Below are 25,802 nucleotides of genomic sequence, written 5' to 3' on the forward strand. Positions count from 1 at the left end.
TTGCTTTATAATAATTTGTTAAGCTGTACATTTATATTCCGTGCACTTTGTGTGTTATGTTTCACAATGAACATATTTTAATAAGATTAAACAGTTGAGTAATAGATAAATATCAAGGTAGAATAATATATGTACAGACAAAACACATTGGAAAACATCAAAATGAAACCTGCAATTTCAAAAACAAGCTAAAAAAACAATTAAAAATACGATAGAGGGCTTCCCTGGTATTGCAGTGGTTAAGAAGTTTCGAGCCCTGGTCCAGGAAGATCCCATATGCCACAGAGCAACTAAGCCCGTGCACCACAACTACTGAGCCTGCGCTCTAGAGCCCATGAGCCACAACTACTGAGTCCGTGTGCCACAACTACCGAAGCCTGTGTGCCTAGTGCCTATGCTCCACAACAAGAGAAGCCACTGCAATGAGAGGCCTGCGCATGGCAATGAAGACTAGCCCCCGCTCATCAAAACTAGAGAAAGCCTGCACGGCAACAAAGACCCAATGCAGCCAAAAATAAATAAATAAATTAATTAAAAATAAATTAATATATCTAAAAAAATACGATAGAGAGCATGAAAGAATGAAATAAATCATAATTGGAAAACTCAGGAAAAAAGTAAAAAAAATTATTTAGCAATGAAGACTAAACTAGAAGGAACTCAATAACAAACAACACATAATGCTGGCCTGATAGAACGTGTAAACAGGAAAAATTGTAAATTACGAAAGAAAGGAAGCGATAAAAACATTCAGAGAAAGTGTCACATATTGAAGACAGGAACGAAGATTGCTATATGGATAATAGGAGTTTCTGAAGAAGAAAACCTAAACAAGGGGATAGAACAAATACTAAAATCAGTAATTCAAGAAACTTCCCTGCTTTCCTGAAGTTAAATGATTTGAAACTACGTATTAAATAACCAAAGCACTTATCTAAGAACATGGACCCAGAATGAGCAATATCCAGGGGAACTCTAGTAAAATTACTAGCACTTAAAGAAAAAGCAGAAACAAACAAAACATTTTTTGGTTTTTTTGTTTTTTTTTTGGCTGTATTGGATCTTCATTGCTGCGTGTGGGCTCTCTCTAGTTGCGGCGAGCTGGGGCTACTCTGTTGCACGGGCTTCTCATTGCGGTGGCTTCTCTTGTTGCAGAGCACGGGCTCTAGGGTGCGTGGGCTTCAGTAGTTGTGGTGTGTGGGCTCAGTAGTTGTGGCTCGGGGGCTTAGTTGCTCCGTGGCATGTGGGATCTTCCCAGACCAGGGCTCGAACCCGTGTCCCCTGCATTGGCAGGCGGATTCTTAACTGCTGCGCCACCAGGTTTTTTGCTTGTTGTTTGTTTGTTTGTTTTACAAGGGGAGGAAAGTAGTTTTATTGAGTACACACTAGATGCTAGATACAATATCCTGGTTGCATTTAATTATTTTAATGTCTAATCCTCTGACAAAACTATAAGGTGGGCATTACTATTCTTATTTCACAAATGAGAAAACCAAGGCTGACAGAGGATATAATGAAAGGAACTTGGAAAGAAAGATAATTAAAGTCAAACTTGGTCTTTATGATCTAGAATTGAGTCAAGCGGTTAAGTAGAGGAAGTTTCTCCATAGTACTGCCTTCACATTTCCCTTTAGGGACCGATTCTTCTTTTTTTTTTTTTAAACATCTTTATTGGAGTATAATTGCTTTACAATAGTGTGTTAGTTTCTGCTTTATACACCAGTTTTTTTTTTAAGAAAGAAAAAGTTATTTTTTTTTTAAAAAAGAGCATGTGACATGTAAGTAAAATTCAATTATCAGCAGACTTTTTGACAACAGTGCTTTAATGCTAGTGGAGGCAGCAGGGATGGAGTAACATACTCAAGACACTTGAGAAGGAATATGCTAAGAATTTTATATACAGCAAAACTGGGCTCCAAACACTAAAGGGCACATACGAACTGTTAATAACATGCAAGAACTTGGGGAATATGTTCTTCTGATCCCTTTCTGAGAAATCTAGAAAATGAGCTTCTGAAAACTAAAATGGCTAGAGAGACATCGAACCAAGGACTGGTGGTAAATGTTAAATATAAAGTTATCTGTAGAACTAAAACTAAATGAGGGCTTAGAAAAAGAGAGTATAGTGTGTAACAGCCATATGCTCTGACAAGGTAAACAGTACAGCTGTTATTAAAAAGCGGAGGAACAGAGAGCATATATTAAAATTATTTTAATCCTTTCATTAATCATATTGGTAGTGATATTAGTACTATTATTCAGAGACTGTTATGTTGTAATATACAGTGGAACAGTTGGGTATTTACGGCGTATTTTAATTCTGTCATCCCCTTTGTCTTTGACAACCAGGGTTTTAGGAGTGGAGGAAAGGAGATACAGATGTAACAGAAAAGAGGTTAAGTAAAAGCTTGACAGTCTGGAATTTGAATTGGAAGTATCAATCTGAACTCAAGAGATATTTTGTATATGTACGTATGTAAAGCTGTCTCTTGAAATATCATTGCTTACACGCAGAAAAAAATGCAGCGCCTTGGAGAAATGGCAGATTCCAGATCTAGGGCGCAAAATGTACGAGAATGAGCCTAAAGTATATTAATAGCAAGGAAGTTAGTAAAGACTAGTTGAGCCATGTCAAAAAGACTTGGGAGCCAACTTGAAGAAACTCCTAAAGATCATCAAAGAATACAGTTTGAGATTCAGTAATCATAATGATAATTACAATGAATTGAAATCCTTCAACTATGTTTAAATCCATGAGTTCATGATGATATTTTTTAAAAAGTGGTCACTTTTGGAAGATGATAGGAAACCAATTTATTATTTTATAAACTGAAGAAAGGAAAAAATTATTGCCCTTTTCTATATGAACTGTACACCTGAGTAAACTAATATGTGAGGAGAGGTGTTTCTTTATAAAAGTATTCCAACTACTAAATGAAAAAGGGAGAGAGAATATCACCATTTTGCAACCACCAGTAGACAGCCACTGAGATAATAAAAAGGGCAACAACCAGATACGCTATGCATCCTATAATTTTGCCAGACACTATTCATAGTCTTGCTAAATGGATTGAAACAGAAGATACAGAGGACAGAGTAACAGGTAGAACTGTCCCAGGTGTGCAATCAGAAATTCCAGAGTTTCCAGTGGGAAAAACTCTGCAGGTCACATGGCCTAGATTCTTTCACAGATAAATTTTAAGAAAGTGAAGGGGATAGGGACTTCCCTGGTGGTCCCGTGGCTAAGACTCCACACTCCCAATGCAGGGGGCCCGGTTTGATCCCTGGTCAGGGAACTAGATCCCACATGTTGCAACGAAGATCCTGAGTGCTGCAATTAAGACCCAGCACAGTCAAATAAATCAATAGGTAGGTAGGTAAGACTAAACTATGGTATCTAGGGAATGCATATATGGGTGATAAAACCTTTTTTTTTTTAATGCAAGGAGGTGATTACTATAAATATCAGGGTAATGGTGACTTGTGTGGGGACCGGGCACAGGGAAGAGCTTTTGGAGTGGCAGCCAGCTTGCTGTCTCTGTCTGAGTGGTGTCTGCCTTACAGACGTCTCTTATACTTGTGTTTTAGTTTACATAAAATGGTAAAACAACTAAAGCTGTTTTAAAACCTTTTAGTAGTGTGCAAAGATATTAGATAGTTCTAAGTAGGAGAGGAAAATCTAGAAATTTGGAAAAAAATTCATTGAACTGTTTCAAGATATGACAGATTCTTCCTGAGGATTTAATACTGTTTAAGGAAAACACAAATGTAGGTGCTTAGAACACAATTTCCTTTTTCCTTGACAGTTTCTTTTTTTTATACAGATACTGGATGGTTATCTTGGATTGTATTCTTCACATATTTGAATTTAGTTTGGGACTTGCTAAAGCAACATGTCATTATACTCAAGTGTCTCTTTGTGGCCCATAAACTTAAACTATCATGTATCATGTCAGTCCCTAAATGTTTTAATTCCCCTCAGATTTCCAGGGCATATTCCTTGGTCAGTATTACTTTTTAAAAGTGAGAGATAAGATTGTGAGTAGTTTTTAAATCCTTTATTGTTTTTTGTTTTTAACAGATCTCCAGCATCTGTGTGTACCACAGAATGGGGATTCAGTAGTGAACAGAACAAACACAGATCTCGTATATTCTAGTGAACCTCTGCAACTTATATTAGGGAAGTTCAGGAAATTGGTATTGAGGACAGGAGTGAGAAAACAGCTGATTTGTTATGACCTATAACTGCCCCTTTGAAAATTTCTCAGTGAACTTCAAGTAACTGTTCTCAAATTTTGCTGATGATGGCTCCCTTTTAATTCTATCAAATTGTCATTATAGAAAGGAACTGTAGTAATTTTGGAGCATGATGCTTTCTGGATACTTAATCCTGAATCCTTTTTTTTTTAAGTCTAGTTATTTTAAAATATATTATTTTTAAAATATAAGGTATCTGCATTTTAAATCCTCCAAACCATTTATTTAGGTCTTTTTACTCCAAAGGAGAGGACCTGATGCATGTTTTAAAAGTAAAATGGGGCTTCCGTGGTGGCGCAGTGGTTGAGAGTCTGCCTGCTGATGCAGGGGACACGGGTTCGTGCCCCGGTCCAGGAAGTTCCCACATGCCGAGAGCGGCTGGGCCCGTGAGCCATGGCCGCTGAGCCTGCGCGTCCGGAGCCTGTGCTCCACAACGGGAGAGGCCACAACAGTGAGAGGCCCGCGTACCGCAAAAAAAAAAAAAAAAAAGTAAAATGGCCATGTTTTCTTCCCCTCTTTTTTTTTTTTTGGCTGTGGTGGGTCTTACTTGCAGAGCGCGGGCTTCTCTCTAGTTGTGGCATGTGGGCCTCTCTCTAGTTGTGGCTTGTGGGTTTTCTCTCTCTAGTTGTGGCGCGTGTGTTCCGCAGTTTGCGGCTCACAGGCTCTCTTGTTGAGGTGTGCGAACTCAGCAGTTGTGCACGGGCCTAGTCACCCCGCGGCACATGGATTGCTAGTTCTCCAACCAGGGATCAAACCCGTGTCCTCTGCATTGCAAGATGGATTCTTTACCACTGGACTACCAGGGAAGTCCCTTCTTCCCCTCTTTTTAAGAGCACCTTTCATTTATTACCCAGTACCTGATTACCCAGTTGTCTGACTCAAGATTATACTAACACTTACCGGAGATGCAAATGAAGAGATGTTGCGTTTTTATGTTTTGGGCGCATTTTAAGTATTCATCTTCTGAGGACATGATTTTTTTTTTCCCATTTTCCTTTGTCATCATTGAAAATGCTGAGCTTAAGGCCATCAACTCCTGTCTTTTCTGATGCTGGTGAGGCACTGAGCCCTTCTGTAATTGGATTGGTTATAACTTCGTGACAGCAAGGCGACTAACTGTCTGGTCCAGGGAAAATGAGATCTATTTCTTGGATTTTTCTTAGTGAACAAAAGTTTAATCATTTTACTAGTCTCTGGCAGATAGCTTCCTGTAGCTCTTGTTAAGACAGAGCACTTAGAATTGTCTAGAGATTAACCTGATATATGTATACATGGTGCCAACTATTTTTTATTTAATTTAGTTTTTCTACTCCCCTCCCCCCCCTTTTTTTCCTTTTTTGGGCAGGTAATGAAAGCGTGGGATGCTCACGTGACAGCAGTCTGCTCTCAGGATGCCAGTGAACTTGTAAGGAAGCTCGGGGCAGATGATGTAATTGATTACAAATCCGGAAATATGGAAGAGCGGTTGAAATATTTAAAGCCGTATGTATTCAAACAATGTTCATATTGGGAAGGTGGGAACAAAGACAGCTGATAATGCAAGCCTGAGATGGTTGGGTGGCCTTACTGTCATGTTGGAGTCTTAGATAAGAATCTATGAGAACACTCCATGTCTCCAGAGGTTATTTGGGTTGGTTTCTGTTTTAACTCCAGATGTTAATACAGCACGATCGTGGAATGTAATTTGTACCGAGGAAGACATTTTGCCTACCTAGCCTTTTGCTATTTTTTTTTTTTTTTTTTGCGGCACGCGGGCCTCCCACTGCTGTGGCCTCCCCTGCCGTGGAGCACAGGCTCTGGACGTGCAGGCCCAGCGGCCACGGCCCACTGGCCCAGCCGCTTCGTGGCATGCGGGATCCCCCCGGACCGGGGCATGAACCCGCGTCCCCTGCATCGGCAGGCGGACTCCCAACCACTGCGCCACTAGGGAAGCCCCCTTTTGCTAATTTTTAAGTTAACTTCCTTTTATTGCTCATGTGTAATAGGTCCGAAGGCAAAATTGGAAGTGTATTCCCTCCAGGGGCATTTGACACCACAAGAAGAACATAGAGCAGTACGTGAAATACGTGATTAGTGTTTTGGCTTCATAATGAGGGTTTCAGAGAAGCAAAGGCAGTATAGATATCAGTAATGGGACTCCGTGGATGTTCTCGGTGCGTCTGATGAATGCCAGGCTGTGGTCTGACGGAGTGTACCAAGTGAGAGCGGATTCAGGAATTCTCTCAGGCCCTGTCCATCCTGACTGTGGCTCGGGCAGGGACGGGGGTGCTTAGGAATCTGGTCTTCACCCAGCCCAGGCAAAGCTGCAGCAGAGAGCGTGCCTGAGGAGTATTTGCAAAGCTGTTTACTGCTTCTATTTCAAAGATTTTTCCTTTTTTAAATTAGTTTTCAGAAGCTAATTATTCTTGCCCACTTTAAGTAGAAGTATATTTTCATGGGTTAAAAAAAAAAGGAGACAAAGGGAGCCCCTATCTGACACAGCCCAGACTCCCAGCCAGCACCCCAACTCCCAACAGTAGATGTTTGGCTGTACAGCCGGGAGCAGCCGGCCACTCATCGTCCTGGAGCTCTTTATGGAATGTCCCTTCCTGCTCGGCAGTGTTCTAAGCACAGGCTAAGACACAGTGGCGAACAAGACACATTGCTCCCTTTCGTGGGCTTGTATTCTAGTGGTTAGTGCTCTCGAGAACACTGATGCAGCGAAAGGGGGAAAGAAAGGCTGTTTTAGAAGGAGGAGGCTGTTTGCGATGGTGTGGTTGAAGAATGCCTCTAAGTGAGGCATTTGGGCAGAGGCTTTGGGAGCAAGCCAGGAGGATAGGACTTCTTTTTGTTGGGGGCAGGGGTCTTGTTCCCTGCTGTGTCCCCCTCCACCCCGGGATGGTGTAGTGACCTACAGTCAATATTTGTTTAATGACTTGTCGAGGGAATCTAGGAGAGGAACACTTGTTCCAGGTGGGATAACACCCAATGTAAAAGCCCCTGTGGCAGGAACACGCTCTATGGCACATTTGAGGACTAACGCTGTCCCTTGAGGAGATCCCTGCCTGTGTGGCAGGACCGAGGCTTCCAGATAGTGGTAGTTTCGGTCAATCACCTCTCTTCCGCTGCTTCTAGGAATAGCAGCAGAGACAGGCCAAGGCCCGCCAACCCTTTACCCCCATCCACCTTGAGTTTTTTGCATGTCTGGAACCTTTGGCCAGAGAATAGAGACCCTGACGGGTGAAGGCGAGAGCGCACCCAGGCTAGCCTCCCACCCTGCACCTCACTCTCTTCCTCCGAGTCTCCGCCCGGCGGCCTTGCCCCTTCTGCTTGCTCTTGTCCAGTCAGGGGACCTCACCAGCTCGCAAATGCAGGCTATTGTTTTTTTAATGATCGCTTTAGTTAAAATTGATCTTTGTAACTTCTGCCTGGAGGCTGGCCTCTTAATCCACCTAGAATAAATGTGTTCCTCTTTCCAAATAGCAGCCTTTTGGATTTGAATCCTAGGATTTTACAGCAGGAAAGGGCTTTGAAATCCTTCAGTCCTTCTCTATGGCATTATAGTCGAGAAAATAAGGGGCAGAGGATTTAGGAGTTTTTTTCATGCTCAGGGTCATGCCACTTAATCATTAGTGGGAGAGCTGGGTCTACAGCCTGGTCTCTGGACTTCTTTTTGCAGGCAGTGCCAGTTCTGTAATACCAGGCTGCCCTTAAGTTTTATCTAAATTAAGTGCCATCGTGTTTGTTTATCCAAAATTTGGGAATGAAATAGGAACTTAAAAGTAGAAACTTAAGCAGAAACGTAAACTCATAAAGAAGAATTTTTCTGTTCTTTTCTAGTGAGAATAGTCATCTAGTAAGGTCATTCTCCTGCACTTCATATCTTTTCATTTTTATTTGCCCTTCTTTAGTCCCATGAAAGAACTCAAGAGCCACAAAGTTGGCCAGAGCTGGTTTTAGAAGCTTTGACGTTCATCCAGATGAATTTAGGAGGGAAAAAGGACTTACCAAAAAGGAATTCCTCTGTTAATTTGCTTAATATATAAGCATGCATTCTCTAAACAGATCTTTATTTTCTAAAGTATTTTAAAGCTTCATTGGGTTCTATCCCCTTTAAGCAATTTTAGGTTAGATTTCAGGAGCTGAATATCTGTCAGTTCCTGTGCATTCCATTATGACTGCATTTTTTTGGCATGTTAGAGCAGAGCTGAAGACCGAGAGCAGGCTGTTGATTTCTCTTTTGCTTTGTGCTGATGTGCATGAAACCAAAAGAAGAAAGTTCCATAAGGTGAAGAGGATGCTTCTACAAGCAGTTCTGATTGTGGAGGGGATACAAGCAAATGACTTGTGTGGGTCAAAACCTAATACACTTTTCTCTCAAGTATTCTCAAGTGAACGAAAGAGTACTTTGACTTCACATTGGATGGATAGCTTTGCAGTTTTCTATAAAGCTTGAGTCAGGGTTTCTCAGCCTTGGCAACCTTAGTTTCTCAACTACTGACATTTTGGGCTGGATAATTTTTTGTTGTGAGGGGCTGTTCTGTGCGTTGTAGGATGTTTATCGTCATCCCTGGCCTCTAGATGCCAGTACCCCCTTCCCACCGCCTCCCCCAATGGTCACAACTAAAAATGTCTCTAGACATTGCCTTATATGTCTCCTGGGGGCCAAAATCACCCTCGGTTGAAAACCACTTGTTTAAGTCATTCTTAAAGTATTTGAAAATAATATGATTTTATGATTTAAAAAAATGACATTGACTTACGGTGGAGAAAACCCAGAGATCCAGTAAGTGGGTGTGCCCTTTTCTCCTTTGTCCGGGCATCCACCCCCTGCTGTCTGCGAGCTGTCACGGAAACAAACCCTGTAGCTAACTGGCGCTGGGAGTGAAGGCGGCTTGGAGCCCTGGATAAAGGCTGACCAGGATGTTTTGATTTGATTCTTTCTCTCCAGGTTTGATTTTATTCTTGACAGTGTTGGTGGATCCACCGAAACATGGGCTCTAAATTTTCTCAAGAAGTGGTCAGGAGCCACGTATGTGACTTTGGTGACTCCTTTCCTCCTGAACATGGACCGGTTGGGCATAGCGGATGGCATGTTGCAGACAGGCGTCACCGTGGGCTCTAAGACATTGAAGGTAGGGGGAGAGTCTTGGTTGGTGAGAGCAAGCAGGCGCCTGGGGCTTCTGGAATTTGGTTTCCTCCTAGCCAGTTTCTTTGCTCATGGAGCCAGCACAGCACAGTGGCTGCAAGCAGGGCTCTGGAGTCACGTACTGACGGGGTACAAATTCTGGCCTCCACTTGGTAGCTGTGTAGCCCCGTGCAAGTTACTTAGCGTCACTAAGCCTCAACGTCTTCACCTGAGAAATGAGGCTAATCGTGTATCTCCCTTACTGTATGTTGTAAGGATTAAATGAGATAATCTACCCATGTGAAGAACTTGGCACAATGCCTGGTACCCAAGACACTCTTATTAAATGTTAGCCTTTATTTATAAATTTTATTTATTTATTTTTGGTGCGTTGGGTCTTTGCTGCGTGAGGGCTTTCTCTAGTTGCGGTGAGCGGGGGCTACTCTTTGTTGCGGCGTGGGGCTTCTCATTGCGGTGGCTTCTCTTGTTGTGGAGCACGGGCTCTAGGTGCGCGGGCTTCAGTACTTGTGGCACACGGGCTCAGTAGTTGTGGCTCGTGGGCTCTAGAGCGCAGGCTCAGTATTGTGGCGCACGGGCTTAGTTGCTCGCGGCACGTGGGATCTTCCCGGACCAGGGCTCAAACCCGTGTCCCCTGCATTGGCAGGTGGATTCTTAACCACTGTGCCACCAGGGAAGTCCCGTTAAACGTTAGCCTTTATCACCGCTCCTGATTCCATCTGATACACCTTCCGCTTTTTTCTTGTCTGCACCTGATGGCTCTCTGTTTCACTGTCTTAATGCATACGGTTTCTTGTATATGATGGCAGAATCTTCATTAAGACAGCGTAGAGCTGGCTGTTTTCATGGTAGTAACACTGGGATATGCCAGTGACTCCCAGACTGGGGATTTCGGACCTTTAGAGGTCCATGGGAAGTTTTTTGAATTTCAAAAGCCTGAAGGAAAGGGCTTCCCTGGTGGCACAGTGGTTAAGAATCCACCTGCCAATGCAGGGGACACGGGTTCGAGCCCTGGTCCGGGAAGATTCCACATGCCACGAAGCACCTAAGCCTGTGCGCCACAACTACTGAGCCTGTGCTCTAGAGCCTGTGCTCCGCAACAAGAGAAGCCACCGCAATGAGAAGCCCGTGCACTGCAATGAAGAGTAGCCCCCGCTCACCGCAACTAGAGAAAGCCCACGTGCAACAACAAAGACCCAACTCAGCCCCCCGCAAAAATTAATTAATTTTAAAAAAAAGCTGAAGGAAATTGTATTCTTCCGTCAGTGAGCCTGCAAAGACTAATGGAACCATCATGCTTCTTCTGGAATTGTCTCAACTTGTCTTGACAGTACATGTCCCATGTGAATCAGAAACTAACTATTGATGGCATTCTGGGGGTTTCAAAGATTTGATTAGTCAGCCTGATTTTGTTAACAGGGCCGTAAGGAGCTATGTCACCCAACTGAACACATCCCGTGCACGGTGGGCCTTCAAGACTAGTGCACATCAGCCCTAGTACAGGACTGATAGCAGAGCTCCAGAGTCTGCTCTCTACCCGACATGACAGTGGTGACAGAGGCTTATAATTTCATGTTATGCACTGTTGGTAATTATAGTTTATTGGTTTAAAATGTGAATTAGTGTTGAAATGAAAGTGACAAGAAAATATACATTCTGTTGTTTTTTTTTAATTAGACAAAATACTTCAGGCTCAGGAAAAAGGCAGTAGAAGGTTCCTCAAGGGTGAAAAGGTTGTGAGTCACGTCGACCTAGCCAGCACTGCCATGTATTTGCAAGATGACTGGCTTGATAATTCTCTTTAGCTTCTTCTTGATTCTCGAAATTACTTTGGAACCTTTTGGGGGCTGCAGTTTAGGACTTTGGTCTCTTGAATGCTGTGTACTAAGTCCTTAGAGGTGGTGAAGAAGAGCTGTGATGGAGGAGACTGCTGCTCAGTCCTTAGGAGCTGGGTCTGGGTGATAGGAGTGAACAAACCGGGCGCTGTGCTCCGGGTTCTTTAGTTTCACTTGGTTCAGACGGCAGCCAGCAGCAGTGTCCACGGGGCGCTTTGTGGTGGAGGAAGGAATCTTAGCTGTCCTTTGTCTCTTCTTTCTCTTTTCAAGAAACTCGGGCTTCCCAACTGCTTTAAGATATAAGTTTAAGTTTTCCATAAAATTTCACAGTTTGAATTGCAGTGAGACCTCTTACAAGTTAAGCTTCAGAGCTATCCTCCGAGAGTAAGACAGGCATAGCTCTCTTCGTTTCCCTTTCCCCCGTCTTGAAAGATGATAGTGGTAATCTCACGTGAAAACCTTTTAAGTAGTTTCTGATGTCTTTCTGAGAATGTGCACAGTTAAAGCCTCATTGTAATGCCTGCCTGCTTTGGTTTACTCTCTCCTGTAATGGCCTGGAAAACCTACACAGACCTCTTAGAGCAGAATATAAAAATTCTGCTGTTGCAGACCAAACGTTTCACTTTACAGGGCAGCCTGCTGTAAAGGAATTACAGATATGGCAGTTATGACCACCGCTGTTCCTCTTTAAAACTCTGAACAGTGATCAGAAGGTTTTAATTATAGTCTGTAAAACCAGTCCTATGGAGAAGTACATGAACAGGTCTTCTGTGATTGTAATTAACTGGACCTGCTCTAAGCTTGGGACAGTCCCAGTGCCTCTGGTGTCTAGCCACCTAAGCCTTCAAATGTTTTTTTGTTTGTTTGTTTTTAAGTTAGTTGTCTAGACCAATGCTTCCTGACCTCTTTCATGCTCTGACATGCAGAGAAAATGATAGTATTTGAATAGCATATCGAGACCACTCTGGGGCAAGAGCAAACTACCTGGAGGCTTGCGTTAGCCCAGGCTCTGCCCTGCTACTCCGAGGGCTTGTCATACCTATTCTAGGGTGAGCTTGGCTCTATTTACATCTGTGGTCCTGAGATAATGATCAATGGTGACCCCTTTAACTCTTACAAGTTGTTCCAGGTTAGACAATAAGGGTCACTCAGCCAAACCAGTAAGCTGTTCCTGGCGCACCCATTGCGAAGCTCTGCCTAGACCACAGCTTGGGTTTGTCTGTCTCTCCGCAATCTTAAACTCTATTTGCATTGCCCCAGTCTTTCCTCAGTAAGCTTTACTTTCAGCACTAGGTAAATATTTATCAAATATTTTCGATGTGTCAGGCACCTTACATACATTCTCATTTAGTCCCTCCAGCCCCCCTGTCAGCTAGGTGGTGGTACCTCCATTCTGCAGGCCGGGAAACAGGCTGAAAGTGGTAGCTTGCCCTCAATAACACAACTGTCAAGGCCTGAGGTAGAGTAGCAGGGGAGTTCCGCTGCACCTGCCGGCTGCGTGCCGTGATGGTAGCTGCTCAGCATGCTGAGATTGCGCGGTGAGCTCAGTGGACAAAGTCTGAGCTCGCCCAGCAGTTGGGGCAGGTGCAGGGAGGGTGGCGGCGGGGAGATACTGGCTGGCCCCCCTCCTGCTTCTGGGTCACTCCCGTCTGATGAAGTTTAGTTGGGCAGGTCGTTGAGGTATCACTGAGAACCTCAGCTCACTCGCTGTTTTGATAATGGCCTACCCTACCTCCGACATAAAGAATAATCATCAAAGTGGCTATGGCAGTAGAGTGGTCGTGAACCCTCTTGGTGTAAGATTTTTGCCTGTCTTCACCAGGGGGCATTTTGCCCCACAGTAGATTAGGTGGCTTGGGACTTGCTGTAACTATAGGGGAAGATCCAGCCATGATGCATGAGGAACTTTATGCTTTGTTTTGTCCTTAAAGCTGTCTTAATTCCTCTCAGAGCCAGAAAAAATGTTTTGATTGGATTTCTTGTTTAAGATCATATGTTGGTGCCTTATTGCCCTTAAAGCATTCTTGGATTAGGTGAGAGCTCTTTTCTGGTGCCTCAGGGCTTTATTCAGACCTTGCTAGGGAAAGTCTAGAGGTCTCAGCCCCTCATATGTTCTAGGGAAGAAACTGAGTGTGTAAGATTAGACTGTCATTTTAAGAAGGGCTTTCCTGTGCTTACTTGCTTGTCAGTCACAACCTGGGGGAGAAGCCCGAGTTCACATGGGTATATCTCTGTTCATTCACTTATTTATGAAACATTTATGGAGCATCCACTGTCTGTCGGTCACCGTGCTGAGGTGCTGGGTGTACAGCTCATTGTGGCAGCATGAAATGGGAAGGCAGTTTGTCCGTCTTAGTCATGCAGGCAATACTTTTCCCAAAATTTGCATTTTGTCAGATTTCATCCTTTCCTATATTTGACACGTTTTGTTTTCTTTTTAGCATTTCTGGCAAGGAGTCCATTATCGCTGGGCTTTTTTCATGGCCAGTGGTCCATATCTAGATGACATTGCAGAACTGGTGGATGCGGGAAAGGTAAGTGTATTGCCAGGGTGTCCCTTGTCACCTTGGTGACCTGCCCAGCAAGCCTAGTCAATGGGCACTCCGCAGAGGTAGGGCTCGGCCAATGTCCACGCTGCCTTACACGCCGAGTTTAAGTGCCGTGTTTTGGGTTCTGTCTCCATGGGAATCATAGCCATAGACTGCTGCATTTGAGACAGAGCGTACACCGTCTAGTGCAGCCCCTTTGGTTTGCAGATGAGAGGCAGGCCCAGAGAGCTTATGTGATTTTCCCAAAGACGCTTGGTTACATGGTAGCAGAGCTGGGATCTACAGCTGGGCTGCTGCTATTTTGATAATGGTCCTGATAAGAAGCCACCGTGAAGGCAATTGTCGCACAAAGGTGGGGACACACTTGTGAGTTTACAGCTGAATTGCTTCTTGAGCTTCTTTAGTCCGAGGGTGAGGCTGCTTTGGAGGCAAGCAGATTTCCAGATGAGCAAGGAAATCAAACACTGTGGAATCTATAAACAGAACTGGACTAGAAGTTAGGTCCCTGGGTCTCCTGCTCCCAGGCCAGTGTAATAAAGTCGGCAAATAAATGGTATGTCTGAGAGGGTCAGTGGTCAGGATGTGATTCAGGATTGATGGCGATTTTGGTAGAGACAGCTGGTTGGTGTTTCTGTCTATTCGAGTCTGTCCTGCAGCGGACTTGGTGGGGAGGGACTACTGCTTGGAGCCTGGTCAGCCCTTTTTGGGTGTCGAAAGGGCTCTTAGGGCTGATGGCAGTTGAAAGACTCCTTAGCTACCACCTGCCTATTTAACTTCTTACGTGGTTTTAACGGCTCAGACATGCCACCTCTGGAAGAATAACCCAGAAGGCAAACTCATATTCTGGTACTGATATTCGTGATTTTGTTGAGAAATTATATGGAATTATAAATGAAGGGAGCACTTCCCTGGAGGCACAGTGGTTAAGAATCCGCCTGCCAGTCAGTGCGGGGGACATGGGTTCGAGCCCTGGTCCGGGAAGATCCCACATGCCGCGGAGCAGCTAAGTCCATGCGCCACAACTACTGAGCCAGCGCTCTAGAGCCCGCGAGCCACAACTACTGAGCCCACGCGCCTAGAGCCTGTGCTCCGCAACGACAGAAGTCACCACAATGAGAAGCCTGCGCACCACAACAAAGAGTAGCCCCTGCTCATCGCAACTAGAGAAAGCCCGCGGGCAGCAACGAAGACCCAACTCAGCCAAAAGTAAAAAAAAAATTAAAAAATTAAAAAAATAAATAAATAATAAACAAATGATTGGAGAGGCTTATGTACCCTAGAGGGTTGCATGAAGTCATAGATAAAATGATTCTCATTTTATAGATGAGAAGACTGGCTCAAAGGGATAAAGGGACATGCTCAAATTTGTAGACGTGGGACCAGGACTCATACCTCTGACCCCAGTCCTGTGGTTTTCCCTCCTCACCATTAAGCTGCATTCTTCGTGCTTGAAGCTGATCTAGGACTTAAGCTTAAATTGACTTGTCATTTTACACTGGGCAGGGAAAGGGTCTGGAGCAAGTCTAGCATCACACCACGTGATCCTTGCTAAGCCATATGGAAAGAGCCCCTTGAAATGGATTTTCTTGTGTTGGCACCTGCCCCTTGCTGGCCCATCTCATCTTTCCATTTTGGTTTGGGAAAGAAATGTTTTTAGGAACTACTGGCTGCTTTTTGTGCATTTAGTTTTTTTATTCTATTTCAGCCAAGGAACTTATGATAGAAAATGGCCCACCACTATTTCCCAAATATTTTGGTTCCAAGTTTGCTTGCCTCTTCTCAGACTTCTAAGTCTTGATGTGTACTGGGTAGGCAGGAGCTCAGCCTTGTTGTGGCTGCAATGTGCCTCTCTGTAGGGATCTCCCCACATCCCACAGGGGTGCTTATTTCTAGGAAGAAGGAAATGAGCCATCATCAGATACTACGGCCCATAGTTCTGCATAGTGCTGAATGGGGATGGAGCCTCATCATTGCAGAGGTCCCTGTCCTCCAGACGTCACCACACGTGTCCTGACGTCGGCTCCAGACCGTCCACATGCTTATCATTGCTCTTTTGTGTTCAAAATATCGTGACGCTCTCTCTACCTAGAAATTACTATTTATGCAACACAGAGAGGTGTTTGTGTACATGTCCCTATTGAATTTGGTAGACAACTGGTGGAATGGCTAAAAGAGGACACGGTAGAAATAATGATGCCCTTCAAGTGTCTTCCTCCAAGGGTGAGTGAGGAGATGTTCCTCCAGCCTTTGATTCTCTTCTCACCAGGGTTATTTGGGCTCAGGAGTCATTTCTGACAGTGAAGGGCTCTGGGACTATGGCGGTTGCTAGGTGACACCGGATCCACGAAGAGGCCAGCTGTGCTGTGCATCCTGCTGCTTTGTGGGTGTGAGAGGTTGTTGCCTATCTACGCTGCGAAGTTGGAAAGGATAACAGAACAGATCTGCTTACCCATTGTGTGGTTAGTAAAGACTGTAAAGTTGGACGAGGACAGTGAAATCCTTCCAACCTTTGGCTGACTGCTTAATGAATCTAATTAGCAGGTATCCGATAGAGGGGCTGGAGTTGTTTTTTGACAGTGTGAGGCCATGAACCAGAAGAGGCTACTCTTAAAATACTTTAAGCTTTGGAATGAATAATACATTTGTAATATTCAAAATCCAAAAGGTAGGAAAAGTTATTTCATAGACTCTTCCTTTGACTCCTGTCCCTCAGACATGGAGATTCTCCTTGTCAGGGCCCCAGCATTATCAGTTTTTTGGGCATTCCAAAGATGTTTTGTGATTCAGTAGGGTGAAACGAAAGAATGATTTATAATTAGCACAGTGAGGTTAATGGGCTGCTACTGAAACTGTGCCTTATGCCTGAAGTTTATTGGCATTTTCTCCTAAGCACAGTAAACATTTCCTGTTTTTATACTATTTAGCAAACTGTTTTTGGTGGGGTGCCTACCACAATGCATGGGGCACACATATACAATGGAATATTACTCAGCCATAAAAAGAAATGAAATTGAGTTACTTGTAGTGAGGTGGATGGACCTAGAGTCTGTCATACAGAGTGAAGTAAGAGAGAAAAGCAAATACCATATGCTAATGCATATATGTGGAATCTAAAAAAAAAAAAAAGGTGCTGATGAACCTAGCTGCAGGGCAGGAATAAAGAGGTAGACATAGAGAGTGGACTTGAGGACATGGGGTGGGAGGGCGAAGCTGGGGTGAAGTGAGAGTAGCATGGACATATATACACTACTGAATGTAAAATAGCTGGCTGGTGGGAAGCAGCAGCACAGCACAGGGAGATCAGCTCAGTGCTTTGCGATGACCTAGAGGGGTGGGATAGGGAGGGTGGGAGGGAGGCTCAAGAGGGAGGGGATATGGGGACACGTGTATGCATATGGCTGATTCGCTTTGTTGTACAACAGAAACTAACACGGTATTGTGAAGCAATTATACTCCAATAAAGTTCTATTAAAAAAAACACTTAAAAGACATGAAAGAAACTTGAAACCCTGGTTGCTGCACCTGAGGAGGGGAACTAGATGGCTGAGGGTCAAGTATGGGAGGGAGATGTTCCTTCATACCCTTTCATCTTGTTGAGCATGTGTACGCACCTGTGGTTCGTGTACTTATTAAGGCCATTGGAGTCCACAGGCCCATTCAAGATCCCAGGTGACCAGCCAAGCTTCTTGGTTGAATGATGATGTGTCTCGGTTTATTTATTTTAGCCAGCATCAGAATAGTTCCTGTGGAAGTTATTTGAATCTAATTCAGAAGTTACTGAGGGCTTCACCCAGTAGTGTGTGGAGAGATGCGTTGGTCACGCTGAATTACATCCTGAGCAGTGCTGTCCACTAGAACTTTCTGCAGTGATGGAAATGTTCTCTGTCTGTATTGTCTAGTGTGGTAGCCACTAGCCGTATGTGGCTGTTGACCACTTGAAATGTGGCTAGTGCAACTGAGGGACTAAATTTTTCATTTTATTTACTTTTGATTAATTTAAGTAGCCCCATGTGGCTTGAGGTTAACCCTTTTGGACAGTGCAGCTTTAGACACAGTGTAATAAGTTCTGAGGCAAATGATTTCCCAGACCCGCTTTGGGGTGGCCAGGCACTAGTTTTGCAATGAACTGTATTCCAAAACTTTGAACTCCTTATTTGCAGCTGGATATTTTCTCCCATAGAAAGAATGTAACGGCTAGGGACTGAATCCCTGGGACCACTACGAGAGTGTTATCTTGCCAGATGTGGTAGGTACCTCACAGCCGTACGCTACTGAAGTTTTCAGATGCCACTGAAAATTGTTTCTATGGGGAAACATAGGCCGAGTTTCTCCCCTCACCTTCTGGCTAGAAGGAGTGCCTGTTTTTAGGGGGGCCTAGGGACGAGTCGTGGGATACACATTTACTGCCTTGGAGAGTATCCTCCCCCCGCCCAATCTTACCTCCTATCTTCCAGCCTTGAGTTTTCCATCTGGGGCCAGGAAGTTCAGAAATGGCGAGTCTGAGCAAAGCCCACCTTTTCCTTCTTCATATCTGCTTAGTTTAAGCCCCCTTCTTTCCCTTTATCCCGCCCCAGGAAATACTGATCCTGTGGCAGAGCTCAGGGCCACGCCTATCCGAGAGGGGGTGCTGGCGCTGTGTCCTGCCGCCCTGCGCTGGGGCCCGTCCACAGGCGTGAGGACAGGGATTGCCAGGGGCCTTTAGGTCTCCCTGGATCTCTGTCATCGGCCTCTGTCTCCTCGCACTCCCCCGCTGTGAGATCAGTTGCTGTGCCCCGTGGAGGCTGCCGCCGAGGGTCTGAGGAAGAGGTGACAGACTTGGGCTTCCCTCCCCAAAACACCCCCATGCCATGCAGTGATGACATCGGGTGCCTGGGACCCCAAGTCTGCTTCTCTGCTAAGATCTCTGACCTCGCACTTAGCACGTAAACACCTGCGCTTGTTTCCTAATCTATCCAACAGGCTGGCTCAGAGGCTCCCCTGCTTTAAGCACTACTGTTCTGTGATTTGCTCAGGGAAGTGGGGATGGAGGGAGAGCCTCTCTGCAGGCCACCGTGCCTGCCTGGGTGCCATCCTCTCTCCACCAGCTCTCCGAAGCTCCTGTGCTGAGAGGGTTTCTGCCCGAGAAGCAGGGAGGCTTGCCCAGTGGCTGATGAGCAACAGTGTTCTGAGGCCACACCAGGGAGGCTGAGGTTCCCATGGTCCCTGTTCTCATGGAAGGGATGTCAGGCAGCAGCTGCCAAACCCCGGGGCCTGGTTTTGTGCAGCCTTTGTTTAGGGAGGGAAAGGACAATCAGAGAGCCTGAATTTGGGTCTGAGACTGGGATGAATGCTGCAGCCGTGGACTCCTGGTCAGCTGTGCGCCCCGCACGTCTGCATCGCCCTCGAGTGTGGTATCAAGGCCGCCGCTTTATACCAGGGCTCCCTGAGCCGGCCAGACTACAGCAGTGTCATCACATAAATGTCCCCACCTCACCGTGAGTAACCTTTCTTTCCCCTCTCTGGATTTTTGCTCTGATCCCTTTGTCCATAGCAAACAAGCATTCCAGGTCTGACGGGAGGCTGTGTGTAGACACTGCCTCATTATCCCGTTAATCTCTGTTTGCTGTCATATATTCAGCCAACAGTGGCTTTTGCCTGCCTGTTAATTGAAAGCCTCTTTTTTCATTGTCACTTACGGGAAGAACTGAATGCCCGTTATGCTACGGTCAGCCCTGTGGGATTATCCGCCACAATAGGCCTGATCAACCAGATTAAAGTGTGCCGTCGCTGTGGGCTGCCTGGGTCATCAGTTCAGGGTCTGTCTCTCTGGTCAGGTTCTAGAGTGGGCGGAGCTAGGTGGGCGGGCCGCTCATCCTGGAGTGGAGCAGGTGGATTCCTGTTCCCTTGTGACCTCTCGTAATGCCGCTGCCGCAGCCGGTGTCCGGTGCTCAGTGACAACGAATGGGTGTTCCCGCCTCCTTTCTTTTCTCGATGTCTCTCTCTGGTGCCTGCTTTGTGTGCCTGCTCTGCGTCAGTGCCTGGCACTTAGAGGGCAGACGGTCTCTGTGGAGTGGGTGAATGTGCAAGACACAAGTCAGGAACCCTAAGCATAAGGCAGAAGGCTGCAGTGATTCCCTCCCTGATGTGCAGAAAACTCACCTCCACCCCTAGAGATTCTGATTTAGTTGTTCTAACTGGAGACCAAGGACTCTGCATTTTAAGCATGCATTCAGGTGATTCCTTTTCAAGTAATCGGCATCCAGAAAGCAGTGTCCCAGCAGCTTGAAGGAGAGGGATGGGTTCGACATGCAGGGAACAACTTGGATGCGCTCCACTCTTTCACCAGACAAGGCAAGCAGGTTTCCTCTAACAAGCCAGCTCAGATCTGTTCTGTTCACAGTGGCCACCATGCTGGGGGAGGTTGAGGTCACCCTCAGCTTGCTGGAGAGTGCCACGATTATTCATCAGTGATGTCCTCCACAGGTGCAGATGGGGGTGGTGGCCTACGGACCATGCAGCTGCTATCCTGGTGGCCTGGAGACTGGATCCTCAGGTGGCGCAGCCTGTTAGCATGAGGCAGGCCAGCCAAGATGCAGGCTGCGATGAATCACCATAATCCTTGGCCACCTTCCCCTCCCCTTAAGATTTCAGGAGTAGATGTAGAAAGCAGCTGCTGATAATGAAAGGCTTAGTGCGTAGTGGAGAGAGCACAGACTCTGGCACCAGCTTGAATCCTGCTCTACCACTTGGCAGTTATGGGACGTTGGGCAACTTACTTAACTCTGCGCCTTAATTTATTCATCTGTACGAGGGGAATAATAGTACCTACCTCATAAGGTGGTTGTAGGGATTAAATGAAGTAAAAGATACAGAGCACTTAGAAGAGTGCCTGGCACACAGTGAGGACGGTATGTGCTCTGACTTTATGAGCTTATCGTGGTTTGTGGGCACAAAAGAATTTTCAACTCTGGAGAAGGGAACTTTTGGAGTCCGAGATGCTCTCTGGTGGCAGGGCTGTGAAATTCACACAAGAGCAAGGTCTGTCGGGTGCATGCGAACACAAAAGCACGTACTTCTTCCTCTTGTAAAAGGGAAAGGGTTGCGAGACGTAGGCTTATGCCGTCTGACAACTTACACCTGCCTGTGGGGCAGCGGCAGGTAGTTCACTGGAAGAGCCAGTGGATAGTTATTGATTTTTGCTTGAAGTTTTGAAAAGGATGAGTTCAGTTGGATTCGTGCATAGGGAGAGGGTGCTAACTGGTCCTAGTTTCAAAGGAGGTTGCTGGCAGTACTAACGCTACAGTAAAAAGAACCGGCAGCACTCAAGCCTTTATGCGCTGGCTGAGCTGGCGTTCCTGGAAGTTCCACCCAGCTGCTGTGTGGCTTAGCAAAGCCCCTAGGGCAGCTGCAGCCAGGGAAGGGCCACAGAGCCCACGCAAGACTCTCGCTTCCCAGTTATCTTACTGGTTTTCACCTAAGTGACACTTATTAAGCTCCTGCTGTGTGCCTAGCATTGTGCTGGGTGTTGGGGGGGCGGATACAAGAGGTGACTAGCCCACAGGTGCGCTAAGCTTTGACTGAGTAGACGGGCCAGACATTCAACAAATGGAAACAATCTGTCCCTCTTCTGTGCACTGCCTGTGAGGGGCCACGGGGACACACGCAGCGAGAACCCTGGGACGCCTTCTTTGGCGTTTACCACGCAGGATGGCGTGCCTGAGACGGGCACTGGGCTGTAGCAGGCCGTCTGTGAGGAGGGCCACACAGGCTCTGCGGTGGTTCAAGGAGAGGACGCGCCGCAGGCTCGGGTTGGGGCCGGGCCGGGCGCCCGGCAGACGTCGCAGAGGGGCACACACCCCCACGCTCAGACAACGGCAGCTAGCCCATTTTGGTAACGCGGGGTCCACGGAGGATGGAGGTTGGAACGGTAGTGGCCTTGGGATGCTGGCTCGGGCGCCATGGAAGGGCCCTGCGCAGGGGAGCGAGGCACCCGGCGTGGAGCCGGAGGAGGGTTACTGGTCGGGCTGGGCTCCCTGACACCGGAGACGCGAAGAGGCAGGAGAAGCCGGGGGGCAGCCGTCTTGCCGACCCGCCTTGAGTTCCTGACCCGGGGGGCACCACGCAGACCGGAGAGAGGCCCGCCCGGGCTGGGCACGCGACACAACCAACTACCGACATCACCCGACTTGACCCACGCGGCCCTTCTCACCTGCTCGTCAACCTTTCTTGTTTTACAGATTCAGCCAGTTATTGAGAAAACCTTTCCGTTTTCTAAAGTTCCAGAAGCCTTCCTGAAGGTAGAAAGAGGACACGCACGAGGAAAGACCGTCGTCAGTGTCGTTTAAATAAACACTCAGTTCGGTGCCTGTGGGCTCTTATTTGGTGAGTGCCTGTAGGCCCCGACTCTTTCCCAGCCGTCCCTTTCCAGCTTAGACTAGAAGTTCCATGAAATAAATTTAGCACACACACGTTTCTGCCAGTCATTTCCTGTCTGCTGAGCTGAGCAGAGACTGATTTTACAGCCGCAGCCCCACCCTCTGTCATCACCTTGCTCTGCCCAGAGCGTTCTTGTGTCACCTGCCCCGACGCGGCCGCGCACTCCTGTCCGCCGAGCTCCTCCATGCCAAGCGCAGGGGATACACACGTAAGCAGGGACAAGATATGAACATCTCTGCACTTGGACTTGTCTATAAAGTTGCTGAAAATTGCCTATTGTTTTTTTCAAGCTGTTCTTTCACAGCAGATTTGCAAATTGTGGCGGCATCTTCTGTTCTAGTAGCTCAAACTCTGTTTGTTTTATCATCTTAGTAATTGTGAGAGATTAGAACTTTCTGCATGTGGAGGGATGGGAAGAGCTTACTTAAAGCTAATTCCTTCTTAGGGTCATAGTGAGCACTTTTCCCACTGGCCAAAGTTTCCTTTGATTTTTATTCCATCTGCTCCAGTGTGCGGTCATAACAGCCCTCAGAGTTCTGAATCTCTTAGGGTCATATGTAAAAATCTCGCCAGCGATTTGGTTGTTTACGCTTTTAGAAAATGAAATGTGATGTAAAGTTTGTAACTTTTTAAAACACTTACTTTTTTGCATAAGGCTAGTCCTCTTTCGGCAACTGAAACGTGCTTCTCTGGGGACTGTTCCGTGGAAATTACCACCATTCCACTGGGGACCAGAGTTCTCCAGTTTTACCTGAAATGCTTGCATTTAGGTGTCTCGCCAATAAACCCGTTGCGGCTTTTGCGTCTCTAGTCTGTGCCCTCTGATCATTGACGGTAAGTGTCCAGTTCCCGCCACGATCCCCTCATTACTGCAGCTCAGCTGCTATCATTTGGCTTCTGACGTAGACCTGTCTGAGTAGCCTTCTACTTGGTTTCTTCCTGATAGACACTCATTTGTAGTGTTGCATGAGGGTTTTTCTCTGGAATTGCTGTTCTCACCAGTACAAATTTACCTCAAAAGCAAGATGTTTTTCCAGGTGTGAATAAGCCACTTTTGACTTCTCTGAATTCAACCTCAGCTCTTTCTCTTTGAGGCCTCCCAGTGGTAGTGAGGGGCATCTCTCGAGGGACGACCTCACTTACCCTCATGTCCACTCAGAAAAGTGGAGTGTGCCCCTTCACCACTGAGTCTGGAAAGAGGGTAGTCAGAAATCTCCCCCTGCTGTTATTCTAGCAGCTCTGAAACCCACCTTGTCCAGATCAGACATTTGTCTCTAAGCTGCCTGCTGACCCTCTTTGAAGTGTTACGAGGGCTAGAATGGACTCTCTCAGATTCCATCAATACGGTTAACCAGAAACAAGTTTATTCAAGAGATAAATTCAACACAGACTAGACAGTCTTACCCCACCTTACTGTAGTGAGACACACAAAGGCCTAAGGCCAGAGCTGTGCACCTAAGAACAAGACGCATGGCAGCTGCTGTTGGACATGTGCAAACAGCTTAAAACTGAAGGTAAACTACTCTGATGGCCGCCACTGCCCAGCACAGGCTCCAGAGGATCAACATTTTACAATTGGAAACATACGGAGTAGCTAAAAGGAAACGAGATTTGTTCTTCCAAGCACCAGTGTTCAGTGACGAGGACAACGACATGAGGACAAAAAGAGGAAGCGTGTGTTCAAGGAATGTTTCGCAGTTTTGTTCAAACTGTGAACAGCACTGAGGCCAGGGAGTGTACAATCAGCAGCTAAATATTTTCAGTTTCCACTGAAATACTTGCTGTGTCTTAGGGTTCTCAGATCTGAGATCTGGCCAACTAGGATTGCTTCAGTCTCCTTTCTTTCGCTTTCTGGAGAGAATTGCTGGTCATCCTCTTGAGCCTTCCACACCTCTCGTTTCTGCTCCCAGAAGTAGATGACCTGAGGCTGTCCCCCAGCAGTCATAGCAGGTGTGGGGCCACGGAGCCTCACAGGGAAGGCAGCCCCGTGCAGGCCTCGTGCCAGTGCAGCTGGACAGGAGGGCAGGAAATTGGGCTAAAAGACCTGAGTTTAGCAAAGGGCTGCGTAACGCTGCTTCAGAACTACCTGTAGATGAGGATGGGCTCATAAATTAGGTCATGGTAATCCTGTTTCAGTAGCATCTGCAAGAAAAGCACTAAACAGCACTCACATGTGACATTCTAGAGTGGGTTAAAATAATCCAGATCCTGCTATCTTTGTAAATTTACTAATTTTTAAAAAATATATTTCTGGCTGCATTGGGTCTTTGCTGCTGTGCGTAGGCTTTCTCTAGTTGCGGCGAGCAGGGGCTACTCTTCGTTGTGGTGCGTGGGCTTCTCACTGCGGTGGCCTCTCCCGTCGTGGAGCGTGGGCTCTAGGTGCACGGGCTTCAGGAGTTGTGGCACGCAGGCTCAGCAGTTGTGGCTCATGGGCCCAGCCAGTCTGCATCACGTGGGATCTTCCTGGACCAGGGCTCGAACCCGTGTCCCCTGCATTGGCAGGCAGGTTCTTAACCACGGTGCCCCCAGGGAAGTCCCCTAATTTTTAATATTAACAGAAACATTTTGTTTATACTTAGTTGCTTAAGGTAGGTCTGACTAGATAAGGCTTTCCCCACTTTGCTATACGGCATAATTAGTAAGTCCAGAAATCAGAAGATCAAGGACCAAAATTACAGGCCTAATAAATTATTTCTTCTCAGATGCTGAACAGTCTCCTACCTTACAAACTTGAGCTTCTGTCCTTCCCTTTAAAGTGGACAGGACTTGTCGGTCTGTTCTTGTTCTCTATCTTTGGATATAATTTAACATGTACATAGTCTTGTTGCTAACGAGGCAACCTGTTTAAGCAGCTACTGAAAAGAAACGAAAGGGATAAAACAAGAGGAGGATAAGTGATTGGTTTAAAACGATTAGTCTTTTGAGAAGATGAGTGGTTGTCCTGGTCACGGTGGTGTGATTCAAGACAGAATTTAGAGCTGTTGAAGGAGCAGGTCCACTTTCTTCTTGGCGCTTCTGTCTGCAGCCCTTTTTTTTGTTTAAATCAGGTAGCTGAAAGACCTCCAGAAATATTCCTCCTGCATTCTTTAATTCAGGTCTACAGGACCATGGCTTCCCACACTTGTGTTAACTTCTCTTTGCTGACACTGTTGAGGATAAGGTGATTTTGATCATACTGTGTACCCCCTGAAAGACAGAAGAGGAAAATGATAGAAGGAAACATGCCCATATGAAGAGGCTGTAGCAGACACAGTTTATCACAACACCAATGTAACAAGAGTAAGCAAAGTGTAAAACTATGTGCCTCGAGGAGACAAAGCAGGGAGGAAAGCCCAGAAACGCACTGAGGGCTGAGAGGTTCCAGCCTCTGGGGGGTGATGTGTTAAAGCCCCATTATATGGCACCGGCGGGGACAGAATCTAGAAATGGGAAAAGGAGTAAAGAGATTGTGACAAATATTCAGTGGTGGGATTGTGGATTTGAGACACCAGCAAAATAAGCAGGTAGGCCTGAGTAGAATAGTCATCGGAACAAATTTTGCATGAACAATGAAAAATAGTTGTATTAGGTCAAAGGGGAGGTCTGAGTGACACCCAGAAGTATAGGCAGGGCAGCACTCCC

The 25,802-nt window shown here is 46.2% G+C and overlaps 2 protein-coding genes across 4 annotated transcripts in view; one reads left to right on the top strand and one right to left on the bottom strand.

Annotated features, from left to right (window-relative positions):
• RTN4IP1 (reticulon 4 interacting protein 1) overlaps positions 1-22,987 on the top strand; it is a 183,124-nt gene extending 160,137 nt beyond the window's left edge. For all 3 annotated transcript variants that reach the window (XM_032651157.1, XM_032651156.1, XM_032651158.1), the window contains 4 exons: positions 5,603-5,739; positions 9,188-9,371; positions 13,659-13,751; positions 21,983-22,987. In XM_032651157.1, the coding sequence (XP_032507048.1) occupies positions 5,603-5,739; positions 9,188-9,371; positions 13,659-13,751; positions 21,983-22,090 (522 nt within the window). In that variant the 3' untranslated portion in view covers positions 22,091-22,987. The remainder of the gene's footprint in view (positions 1-5,602; positions 5,740-9,187; positions 9,372-13,658; positions 13,752-21,982) is intronic.
• A 536-nt stretch (positions 22,988-23,523) lies between these two features.
• CRYBG1 (crystallin beta-gamma domain containing 1) overlaps positions 23,524-25,802 on the bottom strand; it is a 60,661-nt gene continuing 58,382 nt past the window's right edge. Inside the window, 1 exon segment of the mRNA XM_032651159.1 lies at positions 23,524-25,367. Within this exon segment, the coding sequence (XP_032507050.1) occupies positions 25,279-25,367 (89 nt within the window). The 3' untranslated portion in view covers positions 23,524-25,278.

The sequence above is a fragment of the Phocoena sinus genome, chromosome 12 (assembly GCF_008692025.1).
Source record: "Phocoena sinus isolate mPhoSin1 chromosome 12, mPhoSin1.pri, whole genome shotgun sequence".
NCBI classification, from domain to species: domain Eukaryota; kingdom Metazoa; phylum Chordata; class Mammalia; order Artiodactyla; family Phocoenidae; genus Phocoena; species Phocoena sinus.